Raw genomic sequence first — 19,127 nt, 5'->3', positions numbered from 1 at the left:
ATTGCACAATAAGGCCACCATCCTAGCACACAAACAGGAAACAAGCTTACATGTATAACATGCAGACTGAAGCAGGAAAGTGTAGGATAAACCTATGCATTGTTTACTTGCCAAGTAAAGCCTCCATCCGAACAGGCCTGGCTTCCTAGGAAGTGTTTCAGGAGCACAGCCTCTGAGCTCGGTGGCTACCATCCTAAGCCCACTTACCAGGGAGTAAGGCCCACTGAATGCAATAGGATTTACTCCTTGGGGAGTGTGTTTGGGCATGGCACCCCCTGAAATCAATGGGGTTTACTCCCAGGTTGAATGCCCACAGCTGCAATCCTAATCCTGTTTACCAAAAATTAACCCCCACTGAATGCAACAGGATTCCCTCCCTGACAAGTGTGTTTGAGGATGGCCACCTCTTAGCTCAGCAGGGCTTACTCCCAAGCCAGTATGCATATGCTACCCCACTTACAGCCCTGTTGAATAATTCCCTCCACAGCAGCAGTGTTTTAGAATGGTTGCCTCCGAGTTCAGTGGTGCTTAACACCCCCCCTCCCTGCACAAGTATACGTGCAGGATCGGAGGCTTTAGCCTTAGGCTGCAATCCTAACAACCCCACTTTATACAGGTCATCAGCCCCAGAGAATTCCACAGCATTTCCTCCCTAGTAAGCCTGTTTCAGCATAGCTCAGTGGGGCTTACTCCCAGGTAAACTTAGGCTGTGATCCTAACAACCCCGCTTGCACAGGACATCAGCCCCAATGAATTCCACAGCATTCCTTCTGCAACCAGCGCGTTTTAACCATGGCGGCCTCCCAGGCTAGTGCCGCCTACTCCCCCCGCACACCTCCCCCCAGGCAAATATCTCCAGGATTGCAGGCTTTTTAGCCGTAGGCTGCCATCCAAACCACCCCCACTTTCACAGGAAGTCGGCCCCACTGGATCCCACAAGCATTTCCTCCCCTAGCTAGCGTGCTTTTTACAGCATGGCCGCCTCCGTGCTCGGCGGGCCTTACTCCCAAGGCAAGTGTGTGCCCAGGAAGGTGATCCTAACCACTCCCCACTGGATTCCCCAGCCGATGGACCCCCAGAACAGGACTTGCTTCTGAACAGCCTCGCTCTTAAGAGGATGGCTCTGGGGAAAGAAGCCTCTTTTCATATGGTTGTATTATCATCATTTCCCCTCTCCCTGCAAGCCTAACCGCCCCTCAATTGCCCCCCAAGCATCACACACACAACAGGCCGTCACTCACCAGGGAGAAGAGGTTGGAGTGACAGTCCTCCAGGCTCGCCCCGTTCGCCACCGCAGTCATGATCCTCCTCGGCGAGCCCGGCCTCCAGAGCGGGGCATGTCTGGGGAGGAGGAGGAAGGGGGGAGGAAGAGGAGAGTGGGGGGAGGAGGAAGGCGGGGGGTGTCTGAGAGACGCTGAGGTGGGCGGGCCCGCCTGGCCGATCGCGGAGGGGGGGCGCTCTCGCTGCCTCCCTCTCTCCTTCTACCGGCCGCCTCCCCGCTTGTTCCTCCCTTCCTGGGAGCTGTAGAGGAGACGGAGCTGCTCAGCCGACGCCGCCGACGCTGTGCCCACCCCGGCCGCGCAGCGCGGGCGGGGCTGGACTCCCACTCTTCCTCCTCCTCCCGCCTGTGAGGCAGAGAAACACAACGCTAAATATATATATATATATGAGAGGAAGGAGATTGGCGCGGGCGGCGACGGCAAGCTGGCGTCGGGCGTGACGAGATGTGAGGCTGAGGCGGCGGCTCGGTCCCGTCGCTGCTGTTGCTGCCGCTGGCGCTGCCGGGTGCGTCGCCGTCGTCGTCTTCACGGGCGGGCGGAGGAAGAAATGGCCTCCCGCTTCCCCGTCTCGACGCTCCTCGCTCGCTTGCTCGCTCACACACACACACACACACACACCCCGGCTCGTCACCGGGGATGGTAATCGAGCGCGGCCTCGGTCGTCGTCGTAGCGCGCGAGGACGCGCGCGCGCACACTCGCACGCGCGCGGCGACTGCCGCGAGGGGTCCCTCCACCTCCTTTTTTCTCTTTCGCCCCCCCTTTCTTCTTCTTTCTTTCTTTCTTTCTTCTTCCTTCTCCCCGTCTCCGGCGGGCTCTCCCCTCAGCGCCGCCTCTCTTTCTCACACACACTCATATACACAAGACACTCGCCTCAGAGCTCCGCTCTGACAGCAATGGCGTCCGCCAGGAGGGCCGCGCTTCGCCATTGGCCCAGGCCGGCCCACGTGGGGCAAGGTCTCCTCTCGGCAGGATAGGGGGAGGGAAAGAGAGAGACGGAGAAAGGAGGGGGAAGGAATAGGGCTTTCGGCGGGCGCGCACGCGCTCTGTTAGAAACATCTCGCCTCCGTTTCCACTTCGGCTGCCGCTAGGGGCAGTGCGGAGCTCGAGTTAATAGTAGTGAATGAACAGCCTCCGCGCTGTAGCGGAATGCGCGGAAGTTGCAGCGGGCTCTCTCTCGCTCTCGCTCTGAAGCGAGTTGAGATGGGGCGTGGGAAAACCACAGCGTGTCCTACACCGAGCTAGGAATGTAAAAATTACAATACAGAAGCATGGCGCTATAGTCTCAACAGCGCCTAAGCCACATGGACAGACTCTCCGATCACGGGGTATACCTTTGGAAGCGACGTTCCATCATCATAAAGCACATTCTTTTCCCAAAGAATCCTGGGAACTGTAGTTTACTCCCTCACATTGGCACAATTCCCAACACCTTTAACAAAGCTACAATTCCCCCAGGATTCTTTGAGGAAAAGTCATGTGCTCTCAATGTCTGGTGTGTACGCAGCCCAGGTCTCTGGTGTGAGTTGAGACTGGGCATGGAAAAGCCACTGCATGTTGTACCATGAGTTAGAAATGTTGGAGTCCACCTTTCTGTAGTAGAATGCCCAGAAATTGCAGCAGTCTCTCATACACACCATACATTTAAAGCACATTACCCTCTCTCTCTCACACACACACCACACACACACACACACACACACACACACACACACACACACAGATTGTAGCTTGTTAAGGTGCTGGGAATTGTAATAATGTGAGGGGTAAACTACAGTTCCCGGGATTCTTGTGGGCAGGGAGAAGTGCTTTAGACATATGGTGTGTATGGTTAATGTCGGCCCATCCATACCTAACCGCAAAATCCGTGTTTTCCATATTCGGTTGGTGACCTTCAGAACCATACATGTTCTTTGTTTGTGGTCGGATTAATCAAGCAGCCATATGCATGGGCTTTTTTTCTGTCTAAATTGCTTTAGTATTGGCCACTCCCCTAAGTCCACCCCTTTTCAGTGATTGGTCCATAACAGTCATTTGCTTTTCGCACACTTTTTCAGAAGAGCACAGAAACGTGTGGGTTTTTTTTTAAATTCCCACACATATGCAGGCTTGTGGATGTGCTATTGGGTGGTGGGAAGGAGACAGGGGGCTTGGGATATGACGGAGGAACACCCATGGACCGCCTATTGCAGGAAAGTCCGCAGCATTGCATCCGAACACACGGCTGTTAATGCGATTGATTATCGACACAGGAAAGCATATTGGTTTTTTGGTGGTTTTTCTAATGTGGATTTGTGAAAATCCATATTAGCTTGCAATGGCATATAGACGATGGTGAGTTAATGACACAAAGCAACAACACTGCAGATTATACAGTTGTATGGACGGGCCCTGTGTCTCTCTGGAGCAAGTTGAGATGGGGCATGGAAAAGCATGCCATATCATGCATTACAATTTCGGAGCCCACCTCACTGTAGTGGAATGCCCAGAAGTTGCAACAGGCGCTCTCTCTCTGGAGTGAGTTGAGATGGGTCATCAAATGGTATATTGCAAATGTTGGCACCGCAAGACTAAGCGTGGCTTACTCAGAACTTACTGTAAGTAACAGCTTATAACCAAGACCCAGAAGGTGTATAACTGAAACAATTGCACATCGCTTCCCAGCTTACCCCTTGCCTCCACTTCTGTTTTTCCGCGGTGTCAAATTATAGATTGTAAGTTCCCCAGGGCAGAAGACTTGTCCACTTGTACTGTGTCAAGCACTATGCACACACATGGCGCTATATGAATAATGTACATAAGAACATATGAGCTTGGGCCAGTCACTGACTCTCAGCCTAACCTACCTCACAGGGTTGTTGCGAGGATAAAACCAGGACAGGGAGAACCATGTTTGTACATCACCTTGAGTTCCTTAGGGGAAAGGTGGGAAATAAATGTAATAAATAAGAAAGAAGAAGAGCCAGTGGCCCATCTAGTCCAGCATCCTGTTCTCACAGTGGCCAACCAGATACCCATTATGGGAAGCCCACAAGCAGGACCTGAGCGCAAGAGCAGCTGGCATTCAGAAGCATGCTGGAGCCTTATCATTCAATAATTTGTCTAAAAATCTTTTTAAACCATCCAAGTTGTACTGTCATTATTGTATTTCCAGTGCAGGCCTTCTGCTTATGGCGTGCTCAGCACAGTCATAGGAACACAGGAAACGGCCTTATATCGAGTTAAACCATTGGTTCATCTCACTCAATATTGTCTGCACTGACTTGGCAACAGCTCTCCGGGATTTTTAGGGTTCTCTCCTGACCCTACCTGGAGATGCTAACAGGGATTGAACCTGGGGCCTTCGGCATGAAAGACAGCTGCTCTGCCACAGAGCTGCGGCCCTTCCCCGCAGCCGCAAAACTTATTGGGTGATTTCGTGCCTACCATTATTCCTCAGACTAATCCACACTGCAGGTCCTTTGGAGAAGGGCCAGTTAAAAACGCAATAAATGCAACCACAAAACAGAGAAACAGAACAAAGAGCCACATTCCCTTAGTTAAAGGTCACAACGTTTCTTGTGGCACTTTCAACCACGTTAGCGGGCCGCACCCTGCTTTGTCCAATGTATTCTATGGTTAGTGTTAAGGCTAGGACGAAGAGGACCCCGTTTTGAAGCCACCCTTGGTTGTGAAATTCAGTGGACGACCTTGTGTAATCACCCCTGGGCTCCTTGAAGATACAGTGGGATAATATTATTTACAGGGGTCTTTTTCTATATACGATATCCTCTAGGGCAGCCTTTCCCAACCAGTGTGCCTCCAGATGTTGTTGGACCCCAACTCCCATCAGCCTCAGCCAACATTGCCAATGGTCAGGAAAGATGGGAGTTGTGGTCCAACAACATCTGGAGGCACACTGGTTGGGAAAGGCTGCTCTAGGGGCTTTGCCCCTGTGCGCTTTGCATGCCAACCCCCCCGTACATGCACATAGGAACTCACACACACAGCCCCTCCCGAATGAGTTGCCAAGTGTCCTCTTCCTCACCCTCCCAATGGGTCGCCAACCTTCTCACCTTTAGACCTTCTCCTGGGAGGAGGATGGAGGTGACCAGGTAACGCAAGGAACACCAGAACAGCGGGGAGTGGCCGGGGTACCGCCTCAGCAACCCTCCTGCCGCTTCCCTCCTCCTTCCTTTCCACCGCTGAGGCTGTTGGTGAAGTGGGGAGGCACCTGATGAGGAGTGGCACCTGACTGTTCCTCCATGGCTTACCTGGGCTGCCTTGCTCTCCCACCTTGCTTGCTCAGCCGCCTGCCACCCTTGCTGACTCGTCCGTCCTCGCTTGCCCGCTCATCTTCGTCGCTTGCCTCATGCCCTTGCCACCCTTGCCTCACACCCGGTGCCTCCCCCATGGAAGGCCGCCGTCACGCCGCACGGCAGCTTGACGGCTTACAAAAATACTATATGTACAGATAGATAGAAAGATAGTTCTCTCATTGAGGGCATAGTTCAGTTGGTCTAAAAAGGAATTAGAAAATACAGAATCCTACGCAAACTTTCCATCTCTAGCCTCCACAGTTCAGCAGTTATTGCCACTGACTCACAACTTCTACTGTCCCAAGAACATTTACTTGGAAACCAGGCTTCTTCAAATCAGTAAAGTTCACTTATGAGTAATCAGGGATCAGGTGACCTCAAGGAGGGGAAAGGGCAGTATACAATTAAAATACAATATAGTGCTGCTACAGCAATATAGAATAATAGGAAGCTGTCTCATACTGTTGGTCCATCTAGCTCACTATTGTCTACACTGACTGGCAGCAGCTCTCTGGGGGTTCAGGCAGAAAACATTCCCTGCTCTACCTGGAGATGCCAAGGATTGAACCTGGGACCTTCTGCATGCAAAGTAGATGCTCTGCCAGCCACAGCCCTTGCCTTCTTCATTACAAGCCAGTAAATTATTTTTTTTACTACTACGACTACTACTACAACTACTAATAGTCACAGTCATCATCATAGTAGTAGCACTATTTAGTTACTTTATTAGTTGCTTGTTGCCCAAAGGTCTGAATGCAACGTAGAACATTGTTAAAAACAAAAACAAATATACCATACTATAAAAACAGAACAATTTAAAAAACCACACACGCATACCCAAGAAGCCACAGGAAGCTTTGGCAGCATACGAATAAGAGACAGCATCATCTCAGTCTATCAAATGCCTGGGGGAAAAGGTATGTCTTTACTTACTTAAAGATGTCAGTGAAGGTGCCAGGCAGACCTCACATGGGGAGCCACAACTGAAAAGGCCCTCTCTCTTGTCACCACCCTCCGAGCCTCCCTCAGAGGAGGAACCTGGAGAAGGGCCTCAGCAGAAGATCTAAAAGTCCAGGTAGGTTCATATCGGGAGAGGCATTCCAGAAGATATTGGGATCACAAATATGCAGTCCCCAAAACACCAACAAACCATAAGTAACTTTAAAAAACAAAAGCAGACAAAAACAAGTGGATCTTCAGGGCTTTCCTAAACACCTAAAGTGATGGTGGTTGTCAGATCGCAGCTAGTACAGCGTTCTAGAGACATGGGGCCAAATGCAAGAAACGCTTCTTAAATTATCCCCTTTTTTAAAATGAGATGGTGCTCCCAGTCCCAGCACGTCTTACAGAATCATTAACTGTTACATAAGAACGTAAGAAGAGCCTTGCTGGATCAGGCCCAAGGCCCTTCTAGTCCATCATCCTCTTCTCACAGTGGCCAACCAGATGCCCATTAAGGGAAGTCGGCAAGCAGAACCTGAGCGCAACAGCAGCTCTCCCCAGTTGCGCCTGGTATTCAGAGGCAACTGCCTCCGACAATGGAGGGAGAGCGTAGTCACTGTGGCTAGTAGCTATTGATAGCCTGGTCCTCCACGAATTTGACTCATCCTCTTGAACTCATCCAAGGTGGTGGTCATCACTACCTCTGGTGGAAGCAAATTCCTTAGTTAAACCATAGTTACCACTTTTGACAGTGTTTTCTAATTACAAGCAGTAATGGACATGGTGCTGAGGCAATTACAAGCCTTGCACCAGGCTTGACTATTGGCCTTTTGAGCTTCAAAGCCGTGGGAGCCTCAGGGACATCTTTGAACTTTTCCTCTAACACAGACTACTTTTCTAATGCCATGTGAGAACTTAGGAGAAGCCTTACTAGGGGCCTTGTCTCTCCCTCCTAGATGCCATCTCAAGTATCAACATTTGCACCCAGCTGCCTGCATCAAAGACACTTTCTCAGAAGGAATTTTTCAGGGGGGGGGAAATTATGGACATCTTTTTTCTTGCTTTATCTTCATCCCAAAAAAGAGGAGAGTTTTGTCAAATGCTCTCCATTTATTTATCTTTGTGCCAGCCACCAACTTCTCCACAAAGCACTCAAATGTACCCACTTTGCACCTCCAGGAATGGCAGGGGAGTGGGGATGATGAGACACGGGGGCACTTTTCTACATCTCCCCACCCCAGGAGCAAAAAGCAACTCACAGCAGAGGGCGGAAGACTTCTTCCCAAGGACAATGCAATGTAGCCATCGACAGCCCATCGTGACTGACAGCCATATGGGCGAGTCTTGGAGAGCGCCGCTTTTTTTGCAATACAATAGCATAATACATATGTGTGTTTTTAGAAGGCTTTGGAATGGCTTGTTGGCAATGCAAAGTTCTTTTCTTTGCCGAGAGAGGCTGGGCAGAGGCAGGGGTGCAAAAATCCAGGCACGGCTTGGCAGCTTAAGCACTGAGCCTGACAAACTGGGTTGTTCCACGCAGGTTGTGACTCTTCCTGCAGGAGTAGTCCGGTGTAGGACCTGGATGCTGTTTATCTATTTTATTTATTTCAGGGTTTTTAAACCACTCTACATTCAGAGAATTGCCCTAGCGGTGTACATAAATAGAATATATGCCATGCCTAGCCCTGACCAGGCAGAGTCCCCTAGACCCTCTTGAGGGGCCCTCTGGGAGAGACCAGCCAAAGAACTCTTGGAGCTGTTCTTGAGAACACTCGGCTGAATAGCAACTGTGCCCAGGGGCAAGGTTATCCATCTCTCCTGCCTGTGAGCTTGCTAAGGGTGAACTGCACCCTAAAGATTTACACCTGCTCTCTCTGATCCTTTGCCCTTTTATTTACACATGTACACAACCTGAGCATAAGATGGAAGGGCTCATAACTTGGATTCAGCACAGAGAGCGGTCAAGCCTCCTACTCTTTCTGGCTACAGATCAGACTAAGAACACACAGGCTACTTCCTGGCCCTAGGATGAGGTGGCTTCCAGCCAAGTGAGGGGGGGGGCTACTCGCCTCCTGAAAGAGCATCACCAACCAGTTGTTCCTATGGCAACATATCTGTCCTTGACCAACTCTTCAGACATGTAAATAGGGTGCTTAACAGATCCGGTTAGGCCCATTAACTTAACAAAGAAACTGGCTTGATCAGTTTTGCAGGTTCCTTCCCTGGCAGATCCCAGCCTTACAGATACAGGATTATGGGCTTGGAGGGAACCCCAAAACATCATCAAGTCCAACCCCCGATCCTATAACAATATTATTGCATCTTAAAAAAAAAAAAGAATATCAGTATATAAATCTTTTTTATAAATAAATATATGTAAACTGCTTTATGAGGTCTGCCTGAGAAGCAGTTTATGAATGCCTTAAATAAATAAATAAATAAGTGATGACACATCGCAGAATACACCCGCAACAGAAACACCAGTCTAGACAGGGTCCATTTTAAAAAAATATCTCTGCAATATGTTTGTTCTTTCTTGCACAAATCAGCCTCAAACCAAAATACCTCTTTTTCCCTGCTCTGTGACTCTTTTCTCCTCATTTCCACTCAACATTTTCCTTTCCTATTCCTCGCCCTTTCCATTGTTCTCATTTCCCCACTTTCCTCTTCCTGGGATCCTTGCCCCAGACCTTTCTTTGCTTTCCACAGAGGTTGGGTCTGACTTTGCTCTGGGCACCAGGATTCTTTGCCAGCAGAAGTGGCCAGGCCACTTTGCCATGTGTGAAGTTCCATGCTATGGGGTTTGTTTTTTACTAGAAGCCTAAGGTCGCCTGTCCACAGCCAGGAGCAAAACAGTGGCCCAAATGGAGTGGATATACACCTAGCTTCCTTCTGTATCTTACATTTAAAGCACTGCAATACCTCTTTGAACAGTCATGGCTTCTCCCAAAGGATCCTGGGAACTGTAGCTTGTTAAACGTGCTGAGAGTTGTTAGGAGACCCATCTTTCTCTCACAAAGCTATCATTCCCAGGGAAGAAGGGCTGATTGTTAAACCACTTTGGGAATTTTAGCTCTGGGAGGGGAAGAGGGGTCTCCTAACAATTCTCAGCACCCTTCACAGACTACAGTTCCCAGGATCCTTTGGGGGAATCCATGACTGTTTAAAGTGGCATGATAGTGCTTTAAATGTATAGTGCAGAGGGTGCCTTAGAATGGAAGAACACAGTGTCCATTGAGCATTTGCTCAGCCTAAACATTTGTTGTCAGTACCAGACCTGGACTCGCAGACCTTTGACCCCCAAATCGATTTGTGATTTCCTCCCTCCCAGCCCCACACACTTATCTGTATCTCAGCAGCCTAATTTAGAAGGGGAAGAAGCCCTTTTTTTAACACTAAGTGGGCAGCCTTGTTTCTATGGTCAAATAATTGGGAGTAAAAGAAAACACTCTTGTCTGTCTACTGCAAATCACCCAGAGATCATCCAGCAACTTCCAAGTTACCTTCTGCCTAACCCATTTTATATGCTGTGCATGCTTTCATCTCAGTGGTGCCTGGTGCCCAGTGGGGCGGAAAGCAGGGAGCCCACTGGTAGGTGGAGCCAGAGCCAATGACAGGCAGAGCCAACTCATTCTAGTTTCGTTCCATCCTCCTGCCTGCTAAGTTCTACAAGGGCAACACAAAGATGGGGAGGGGGGTGAAGAGGAGGCAACCAACAGCCAGGTTTAGGGCAAAATGAGGTTGGCAGGAGAATGTCCTGTTTTCCTTAATGGACCACGCTCTGCTGGTTCATCTTAAGGGAAAACAGCAGCATAGTATCTCAACTCAAAACAGGAAGCATGTAAAACAGTTTTAAAAAAACCCTCAACTCAGCACTTTGAAAACATGATTATGAAACTTCTTATAATTACGCTGCAATGTTTTATTCCTGCTTCGACGCTCAGCCTTCTTTCGTTTTCTTTCTGGCTCTTTAAAGTGCAGAAGGCGGCGCAGCTTTGAAGGATTTACCATAGAACTGTTTTTGAGAACGTTTACCATTCTCAAAGCACAACTCGGGCTCGAGTTGCTCAGAACTCCCTTCTTTGTCGGTTCTAGCAGAGTCGCCTCTTTGCCCTGCATGTGTACCACTGACTAGGAAGTTCATTAAAAGCTAGTTACTTGCTGAAGTTGCTTCCCAACATGAGCAAGCATAAATGATATTTTACATGCACATAGTAGAGGGGATTTGGTAAATGTTTACAAACTGCTAAAGGGATTGCGACCTGTGTTTTGTGGCTGGATAAAGTCTTGGTGATGTCACAAGCACTAGCCAATTGGCCCTGTCCATAGCAAGTTTTTGCTGTTAACTTGCAACATGGATTCTTCCCCTGCTTCTGTTTTAGAGCACTACAGCATGCTCCCCCCCCAACCTTCCATGCATTGACTTCACATGAGGAAGATAAATAAATTTTGGGATCTTGCTATTGCAGTGGCAACACTTTTGTTTACAAGAGAAGATGCTGATTCGAGGATGAAATATATTTTCAAGCTCTCAGAGCACACATGGGGAACCTCTGGCCCATGGGTCTAATTAAGCCCAGCACTGGTCCCAATTTGGCCAGTGATACAGTTTCCCCAAAATCATACCCATCTGCTCTACACCTGAAGTTATATGAGACATCAGCTGTGGGGCAGGCAGAGTCACAGCTGCCAATGAACAGTCAGGAGCCTTCCAGTGCACTTCCAATTGTGCCTTGCCAAGGGAAAGTTGCTGTCACCACCAATTGGTTAGATAACTAAGTCCTGTTCCACACATTTATCTGGGAGTTTGTATCGGAATTAACGCAAGCTTAATTTGAAATGTGTCCACTGCTCGAAAAAGGTTGGTGTTCCCTGCACTGCAAGCATTTATAATTTGTATTATTTATAATATATAAATACATAAATGCACAACTCCCCCCCCCAAAAAAATATCTAATCTCCAGCAGCTTCCCAGGTTACACAGTTGCAGGGGGAGGAAAAGAGAAGTCTGAAGACCTCAGCCCCACAATCTGTTAGCTGAAGGCCTGAATCTAAGGAGGGTGGGGGAAATTAGCTCTGTTGATATTTTCATGCAGACTTACCCAGTTCACATTTCCCAAACTAAAAGACATTCACACTTCTCTAAATTTTGTAATGCCGTTCTCCAAACAAAAGGTGTGTACAAAAGTGTATACACAGGTGTAGTCATCCAGGGTCTTGGGGGGGATCTTAGAGCCCTTGCTTTTTTTGGAACAGGGTCTCAATGTCTCCAGCATCCTATGAGCCAATCAACATGAAGAGGGAGTGTGTTAGCCACTGAAAAGAGTCTTCCAACATGCTTCCTTGTCCTTTCCTGCTGATGGCAGCCAATCAGGGTGAAAGGAGGTAAGTCACCGAGCAGACTCTTCTCAGTAGCTAATACACTCCCCTTTCATGCTGATGGGCTCCTGGGGACATCTGTTATTGTGGAAGAATGCACGTGTGGATGTGACTATCATGAAGGGGCTCTGCACTTCTGAATTTGCCGCTACATTACTGACTGCATATATTTGTGAAAATAATATATAAATACATTACATGAGGAAAAGCCACTTTGAATAGTATCATAATAGAAAAGCGAGGTGTAAACATTAAATCTGATCTTTCAAAAATGGCTTGCAAAAAGGTAGACACGAGGCACAATTGCATACCAAAAGGTAACTGAGAAATATGCCCCAAAATACAGATGAATTTTCAAGCAGACTTTTAAAAAAGAAAAAATTGCAAACGGATGCAGAAATGGAGCTAACTGAAGAGTGGCAAAGACAGAGAGAGAGAGAGAGGGAGAGGGAGAGAGAGAGAGAGACTGAAATGACAGGCTTGTCCATCCCAAGCAGGTAGGCGCAGGTGAAAGAGATCTCAGCCCAGTGTGGAGTCAGAGAAGCAAAGCAATGGGCAATTGCAAATGCCGCTAAAGCAGGCAGACGTGATGTGGGTAATCTATGCATTCCCTCCAGTCAGTGGAAGGCTGTCAGCTGCTGGAGACCGAATGCAATCATATCAAGAGTGCACCCATCGCCTGGCATACAACTGAGCTGCCTTGTGCTTGGGGAAGGAGCCAGCCGCTCGCCTCTCCAGACAGATTCCAAAATTAGATTCAAAACACAGCCGTGAGCTGATAGCAGAGGAAAGGCTGCTTCATTCCAGAACAACTTAGCGCATGTTAAGCCTGCTTAGCCTGGTGGGTGGCTGAGCAGATCCGTGGCAGGGGGTGCTTACCTTTTCAAACAAAGCAGGGAGAAGGAAACAGATAGTCAAAAGGCTAAGTGGTGAATACAGAAATGAAACATCAGAACGGCTATTATTGCTGTGAATGGTCAATTACCCAACCCTATCTGCATTCCAAAAATGTTTCTCCCTGCCCCCTCCCCGCATCTACAATTTGCAGCACAAACCCAGGCAATGCTTCCAAGGAGTGCGTGCACCTGCCCTCATTATACCTTCACAGCAATCCTGTGAGGTAGGTTAGAATGAGAGATATCGACTGGCTAAATATATCACACTATCAATAACTATGGTTTGGCATTATGTCTGAAGTGTAGAGAGACACTTACTGTTCTGTGGGTTCCAGTGCATCTCCGCCTCTCTCTTCTGAAAATGGGGGCACATGACACTAGTCAAACCCCGACCCTTTTTACCATAAAACCTGGTGGGATCAGCTCAAGTGCATTTTTAAAAAAAAAAAATCGCTTCAGACATTTTGCAAGTGATTGGCTGATCAACCTGTTGCCCTTCCAGGTGTAGCCAATGGAAACTCTTTGCTGTGACTAGTGCACTCACCGCCTGTGGTCAGCTCCTCCCACTCTCTTTTAAAGGGACCCAAGGCAAGCAAAAAATAATGGTCGTGACATGCCCCATGATCAAGGGCTTGGGAATTCTCCTGACCCACCACCTGAAGACCAATCAACATTGCGCACACTGAGCAGCAGCACTGCACTAGTGAAGAGCCAGAAGGCTCTTCCACACAGCAGTTTATTGTGGGTGTGTGCAAGTTTTTGCACTGCACCCACATGACGCAAGGGGAACAGCCGTAGTTCAGTGGTAATGCTTGCATACAGAAAGTCCCAAGTTCAACCCCCAACATCTCCAGATAGGGCTGTGAGGGACCTCCGGAGAGCGTAATCAATACTGAGCTAGATGGACCAATGGTCTGACATAGTACAGTATAAGGCAGCTTCCTATGTTCCTATGATGTCACCTTCATCAAAATGGCATTTGTTTCCCATTTAATCTGGATTTACCATTTACACAGAAAATCTGATACTTCTTTTTTAAGAAGTGGAAACAGTGAATCTGGACTAAATGGGAAATGGCATTTTGATGAAGATAGCATTGTGCAGATGCTGTGAGAAATTTGCAGGCATGAGCAATCCACATTAAATTGCTGTTTGGAAGCACTCAGAACCCAGAAGGACTACACAGTGACGAGTCCCCACTGCCCAAGAATGCAGCCTCCTAGTTTGTGATACAGCAGATGCGTGTATGCCTCCAGACTGTCAGTATTTTGTGGGAGAAACTTTAGGGGCTTATCCACAGGGGAGCCTAACTTCATACTAAAGAGGCTGCTTCTACCATCACAATACCCTGTCAAAGTCCACACTTCTTGCTCAGTGGTAGTTTCCAATCCAGTTTTCCATTCACACAAGTAGGTGTTCCTCTGGAAAGGTTTAGTATCGCTGTTTCCTTGTGGCCCCGCCCCCAATTTTACATGTTTACTCCCTCCAGAGTATCCATATTTCTAATGGAGAGGGGAGGGTTTTTTTTGTCAGTTTCATTGTTTCTTATCAGTTGCAGGCCTCTGGCTACTGAAGCTGGGAGAGCCTTCGGATGCAATTGACAAGAGACTATATGAAACAGACTTGAGGGGGGGAATAAGTGAAAGGCAAAGTAGGCAGCAGCTGCAGCAGCTTTTGTGGGCAGCAGAGAGAGAGGGAGTGGGCGATGGGGCATAAGAGAGCCTGTCCACTAAAAAAACATTGAAACAAAGCGCCTACATGGAGGAGCGCAGTGAAGCTGAGATGGTTTTTCCTTTCCTTTTTGCATTATCAGCGGATTGGATTAATATGGATTTAAAGGGGAAAACTGCACGATAGCTTCTGCTTGCCTGCAACGTCATGTGAACCATGCGAATTAACTGAGGATGCAAGTAGCACCACACATACACTAAATTGTCATGTGGATAAGCCCTAGGTTTACGCAATTAAAATGGATTAAAGCACTCTGACACTCTAGCACAGGGGATGCCACCCTTTTCAGGCCAATGGGTGCACAAGGATTTTTGAACGAGTGCTCTGGGCAGGTCTCCTTCTAGTCACTACTCTCTCTCCTTGGATCATCCTGAACCCCACTCCACCTACCCCTGTCAAAGAGATACAGAAGAACGCAAAGTACTTACATGTACACACTTTCCCTTTGGAACCAGCAGTGTTAGTCAGAGCCTTGAAAACCTATAGAGCTGAAAAAGGAAGTGGGAAAGAGGGTCATTCTTCTAACTTCCTCCTTCACCTCTTTGGACTTTTCAAAGGAGAAAAAGTTAACAGCCCTCACCATCGTATGACTAAGGGGACAGTGAATGTGGGTTTCAAGGGGAGACGTCCAAGGCTCCATTGCACACACAAGTACAATGTGGGCAACCCTTGCTCTAGTGCAACAAACAATCCATTTTTTTTAAAAAAAGCAAGGACTTTTATGCAGTTAGGAAAGACACTAAAGTGTATGAAATGAACAAATGATTAATAGGAAGATGTATAACCACCTTGCAAACAAATCAGGACAAATGCTCAGTAAAGACCAGGCATAGTCTAACTACTGTGTCAGCTTTGTGCAAGCAAATCAGGATGAATCCTGAATAAACAGGCCACCTGGAGGGCCCCTTTGTGTATGTCTGGCATTCAAAAAGAAAAATCAAACATCTCACTGAGTACATCCCAGAGCTTGGAAAAGTTACTTTTTTGAACTGCAACTCCCATCAGCCCAATCCAGTGGCCATGCTGGGGCTGATGGGAGTTGTAGTTCAAAAAAGTAACTTTTCCAACCTCTGGACTACATCCAGACCCTTAAGCCCAGTTGTTGGCTTAACATCCACTTTGAAGTGGATTGAAGTGACCCCACTAAACAAAGAATGGGTAACATCCTCCATTCCAGTGGCAGCTGATGGCTCCATCCATGTCAGTGAGGCAGCGGAATCCGCACCACATTTTAGTTCAAACTTTCAAGGACTGCTCCGTTCAATGGGCCAATTGTACTCTGTTCATTCTGTACTTACCAGGATGCGAGGAGGAAGCCAGGAAGATTCTGCTTGTCGCATCTAGGTTTTCTAGTGCAGATAGATCTTGACAATGCTAGACAGTCTGCATCTACAGGTGGGATGTGTTAGTCTGCAACATTTTCCCTTTTAGATTGTCATTTCCAGGAAAATAAACAGTCGGATACCTGCACCTTCTCAAACAGCATCATCTGGATCTAGTGGAAGATAATATCTTTCAAGTCAGGAGCCAGCACTTTCCTAGATATTTTATGACTGTACAAGTATCCAGGTTTGTGGAAGTTAGACACATTCTTGACATTCAGACTTAACAAAGGCATCAGGATATCCTTCATAAAGAACCAGATACTAGGGTCAATAAATTTATTATTATTATTATTATTATATTAATAATGATGATAACGTTGATATAATCATCACCATCATTTTGGAGAGAGAAAGAAAAATTATTCTGTGATTGATTTGGCTCTTCATCTTGCAAAATAAACTCAAGCTGATTTAAATGTGCATTTTACTAATATAATCGTAAAAAGACGGGCAAACCGAGAGTAGTCGTCATGGAGAATCAATTAAAAATGTTCTATATTTCCCCACACACACACTCCAGCTTCCATCTCACAGATTGCCTACTGACCAGGGGAAATGATCACCCCTGCTCTTCTTCAACTTTATGTGCAATTCCCCCCCTCAAAAAAACCCCACAGCCGTTAAACAATTTTCAGGACAAGGAGTTAAACATTACCACCTGTCAAAATCTGCATATCAAAGCACAGGAGCAGAGGGTAGTTGAAAAGCTGGCAATCTCAATTGTAACTCAGTTCTACCGTTCACTTTTTCAAGATCATCATGATTCAGTTTTTCAGACATAGACCTGGGCTATTTTAGCCCATGCCCATTTTCAGTGTGCATTTCAGTGGCTCTATGGTGATTGTGGAAGTTTATTCCTTCAGCTTAAGACTGCAATTCCATACCGCACAATCCTCATACTCAGGTCAGCATGCTCTTTAAAATCATGCACTTAAAAGGCATGGATAAGTAGCCAACCTCTTGCCTTCTACCTTTTTTGAACTACATCTAGCATCAGCCCAGCCAGGATGGCCACGTTTTGGACTACACTTCCCATCAGACCCATGAGTTGCCTAGTACAAAGTATCTCTAGACAACTTACATACACATTTTTTAAAAAAAACATCATGCTTCAGGAAAACAACCCCCCCCACACACACACACAGGAACAGCAGTAAGTATGATTATCACAATCTCTGAAAAGGCTGCAAGAAGAGATGCATCTTAAAGGCTATTAATGTCAGTGCCAGGCAGGTCCTCCCAGGAAAAGCTTTCCATAGGGAGGGGACCACAACCAAAAAGGCCCTGTCCCTTCATGCTGCCCTCCAAACCTCTCTCAGAGGGGGCACTCTGGTCTGGGTATGTTCAAGTTGAAAGAGGTGTTTTGTAGATATTATAGTCCTAAGTAGGGATGTGCTAGAATTCTGCCCAATTCAGATTTAGTGCTGAATTTTCAATTAATTTGCTTATTATCTGTTGCTGAGGATCAGATTTTTATGTAACAATTTTCCATGGCTATTCTTGAAAATGGATTAAAAAAAGCCTCTAAAATATCAATATTAAAAATGATCATTTTAATATAATAATAATTTCCTTTCATTTATTGATATTTCCTTTCAAAATATCAATGCTTCCTTTCAAATTATTGATAATAACAAGAATTTTTTTTCTGTGAAGGACTGGTAGAAGCGGCAGCTAGCAAACAAAGAACAGACCCAAATCAATACCAGCCTGTTAGGTCGACAGAATGCTTTCGAACCGGCACCCGCCAACAGATCCCATCCTAAATCTTGAGCCATATAGGGCTTTATAGGCAAAACCCAACACTTGAAACCGTAGTCCAAAACAGTGAGAGGGGACCAGCCTGGCAAAAGCCGGAACAGCTGCAGCCACTGCAAAATGCCGAAAGGCATCCACTCTGTGCCACGGCAGAGCCAAAGCCAAGGAAACCTTTCCAGTTTTACTAGAAGCTCTGGCTGCAGTACAGTCGTCTAGTCTGGACCATTTCCTCTTTATACAGTTAAAAATTTGCTAGCCAGGAATGCAATACAAGGGAGGAGAGATCACTTAGCCAGAGAAAATAGGGACACGGTTTTTACAGGAGCATCCTCCTTTTAATTGCTGTGGCTCGGAGAGGGTTATCAATATGAATCTGGTGCTCTCTCAGATCTCTTTAAAAAAATGCAATAGCCCTACCTGAAATTCCAATGGAATTAATAATTCCACAGCAGGCTCTTTCTAGCCCTCCAGGCAAATGTTGGGCCTGTTGAGTCATGGTTATCTGGTCTCAAACACTTAGGTATGATGCTGCCTTCGATGAGGAAGGCTTCTTTGCCAAGAGCTTGTTTATGGAGAAGCAGCTCCCGGATGGGGATCAGGTCGAGAAAAAGAAACTTCCCAACATGCCGGACTGCAGGAAAAGCGTTTAGGTAATCATTCCTGACTACATTTTTGACCTCCTGAAGTCAATGTGGCTTCATCGTTTTGAAAGAGAAGCCTGGAGGATGAAGTGTATGGGCTACAATATTCTCCTAGAAGCAGCCGATCAGATAACACCTCATATGCAGCATATGCAGAACGCACAAGCCCTGGCATGAGGACCAGAGAGTTTAAAATTGGCCCATAGATCATGGCAGGTCAGGATTTTTTAAAAAAACAACTTTTTTTTTGTTTGCCTGGGTTAAAATCCCCTTTGCCTTGGCATCAGAAAGGTGCCCATTCAAACACTTACAAATCATTCTGTCCAGCGGTGTAGTCATTCAGGTCACCGGGGGTCACAGACCAGTTCCTTTTTTCGGGGAGCACAATCCCAGCGAGGTCCCTATGTACGAGCCAATCAGCATGAAAGGGGAGCTTGTTAGCGACTGAGAAGAATCCTTGTCTTTTCGTGCTGGTTGGAGCGAGCCAGAGTGAAAGGAGGTGTCAGCCACTGAGAAGACTCTTCTCAGTAGCTCACAGCCTCCCCATTCAAGCTGATTGGCTCCTAGGGACGTTTGTTGTGATGGTGAGTGGACTCGCAAGATGACATGGAGATGGAAAATTTGCTACTTTATCCCAAGTTCATTTTCTGTGTCTTTGTTTGTGTTTGTAATCCCAGCCAAAAGCTCATTGCTCCAAGTTTATCAACACTTGTTGGGAATGTGGCCACTTTACTGACTAGGAAACTTTTCTTCAGAGGTATCCAGCCAGTTCTTTTCATGGGAGGAAATGAGGGGTGGTGCTTTGCACACCCTTTAGCA

General features: G+C 47.0%; 1 protein-coding gene across 1 annotated transcript in view; it reads right to left on the bottom strand.

Moving 5' to 3' along the window:
- Nucleotides 1-2,230, bottom strand: part of MED13L (mediator complex subunit 13L) — a 195,155-nt gene extending 192,925 nt beyond the window's left edge. The window contains exon 1 of the mRNA XM_061602384.1: nucleotides 1,242-2,230. Coding sequence (XP_061458368.1) covers nucleotides 1,242-1,301 — 60 coding nt within the window. The 5' untranslated portion in view covers nucleotides 1,302-2,230. The remainder of the gene's footprint in view (nucleotides 1-1,241) is intronic.
- Between the last annotated feature and the right edge of the window lie 16,897 nt (nucleotides 2,231-19,127).

This window comes from Rhineura floridana, chromosome 19, assembly GCF_030035675.1.
Source record: "Rhineura floridana isolate rRhiFlo1 chromosome 19, rRhiFlo1.hap2, whole genome shotgun sequence".
Taxonomy (NCBI): domain Eukaryota; kingdom Metazoa; phylum Chordata; class Lepidosauria; order Squamata; family Rhineuridae; genus Rhineura; species Rhineura floridana.
Note: the sequence above shows the minus strand (reverse complement) of the source record. Positions and strands in the feature narration are given on the sequence as shown.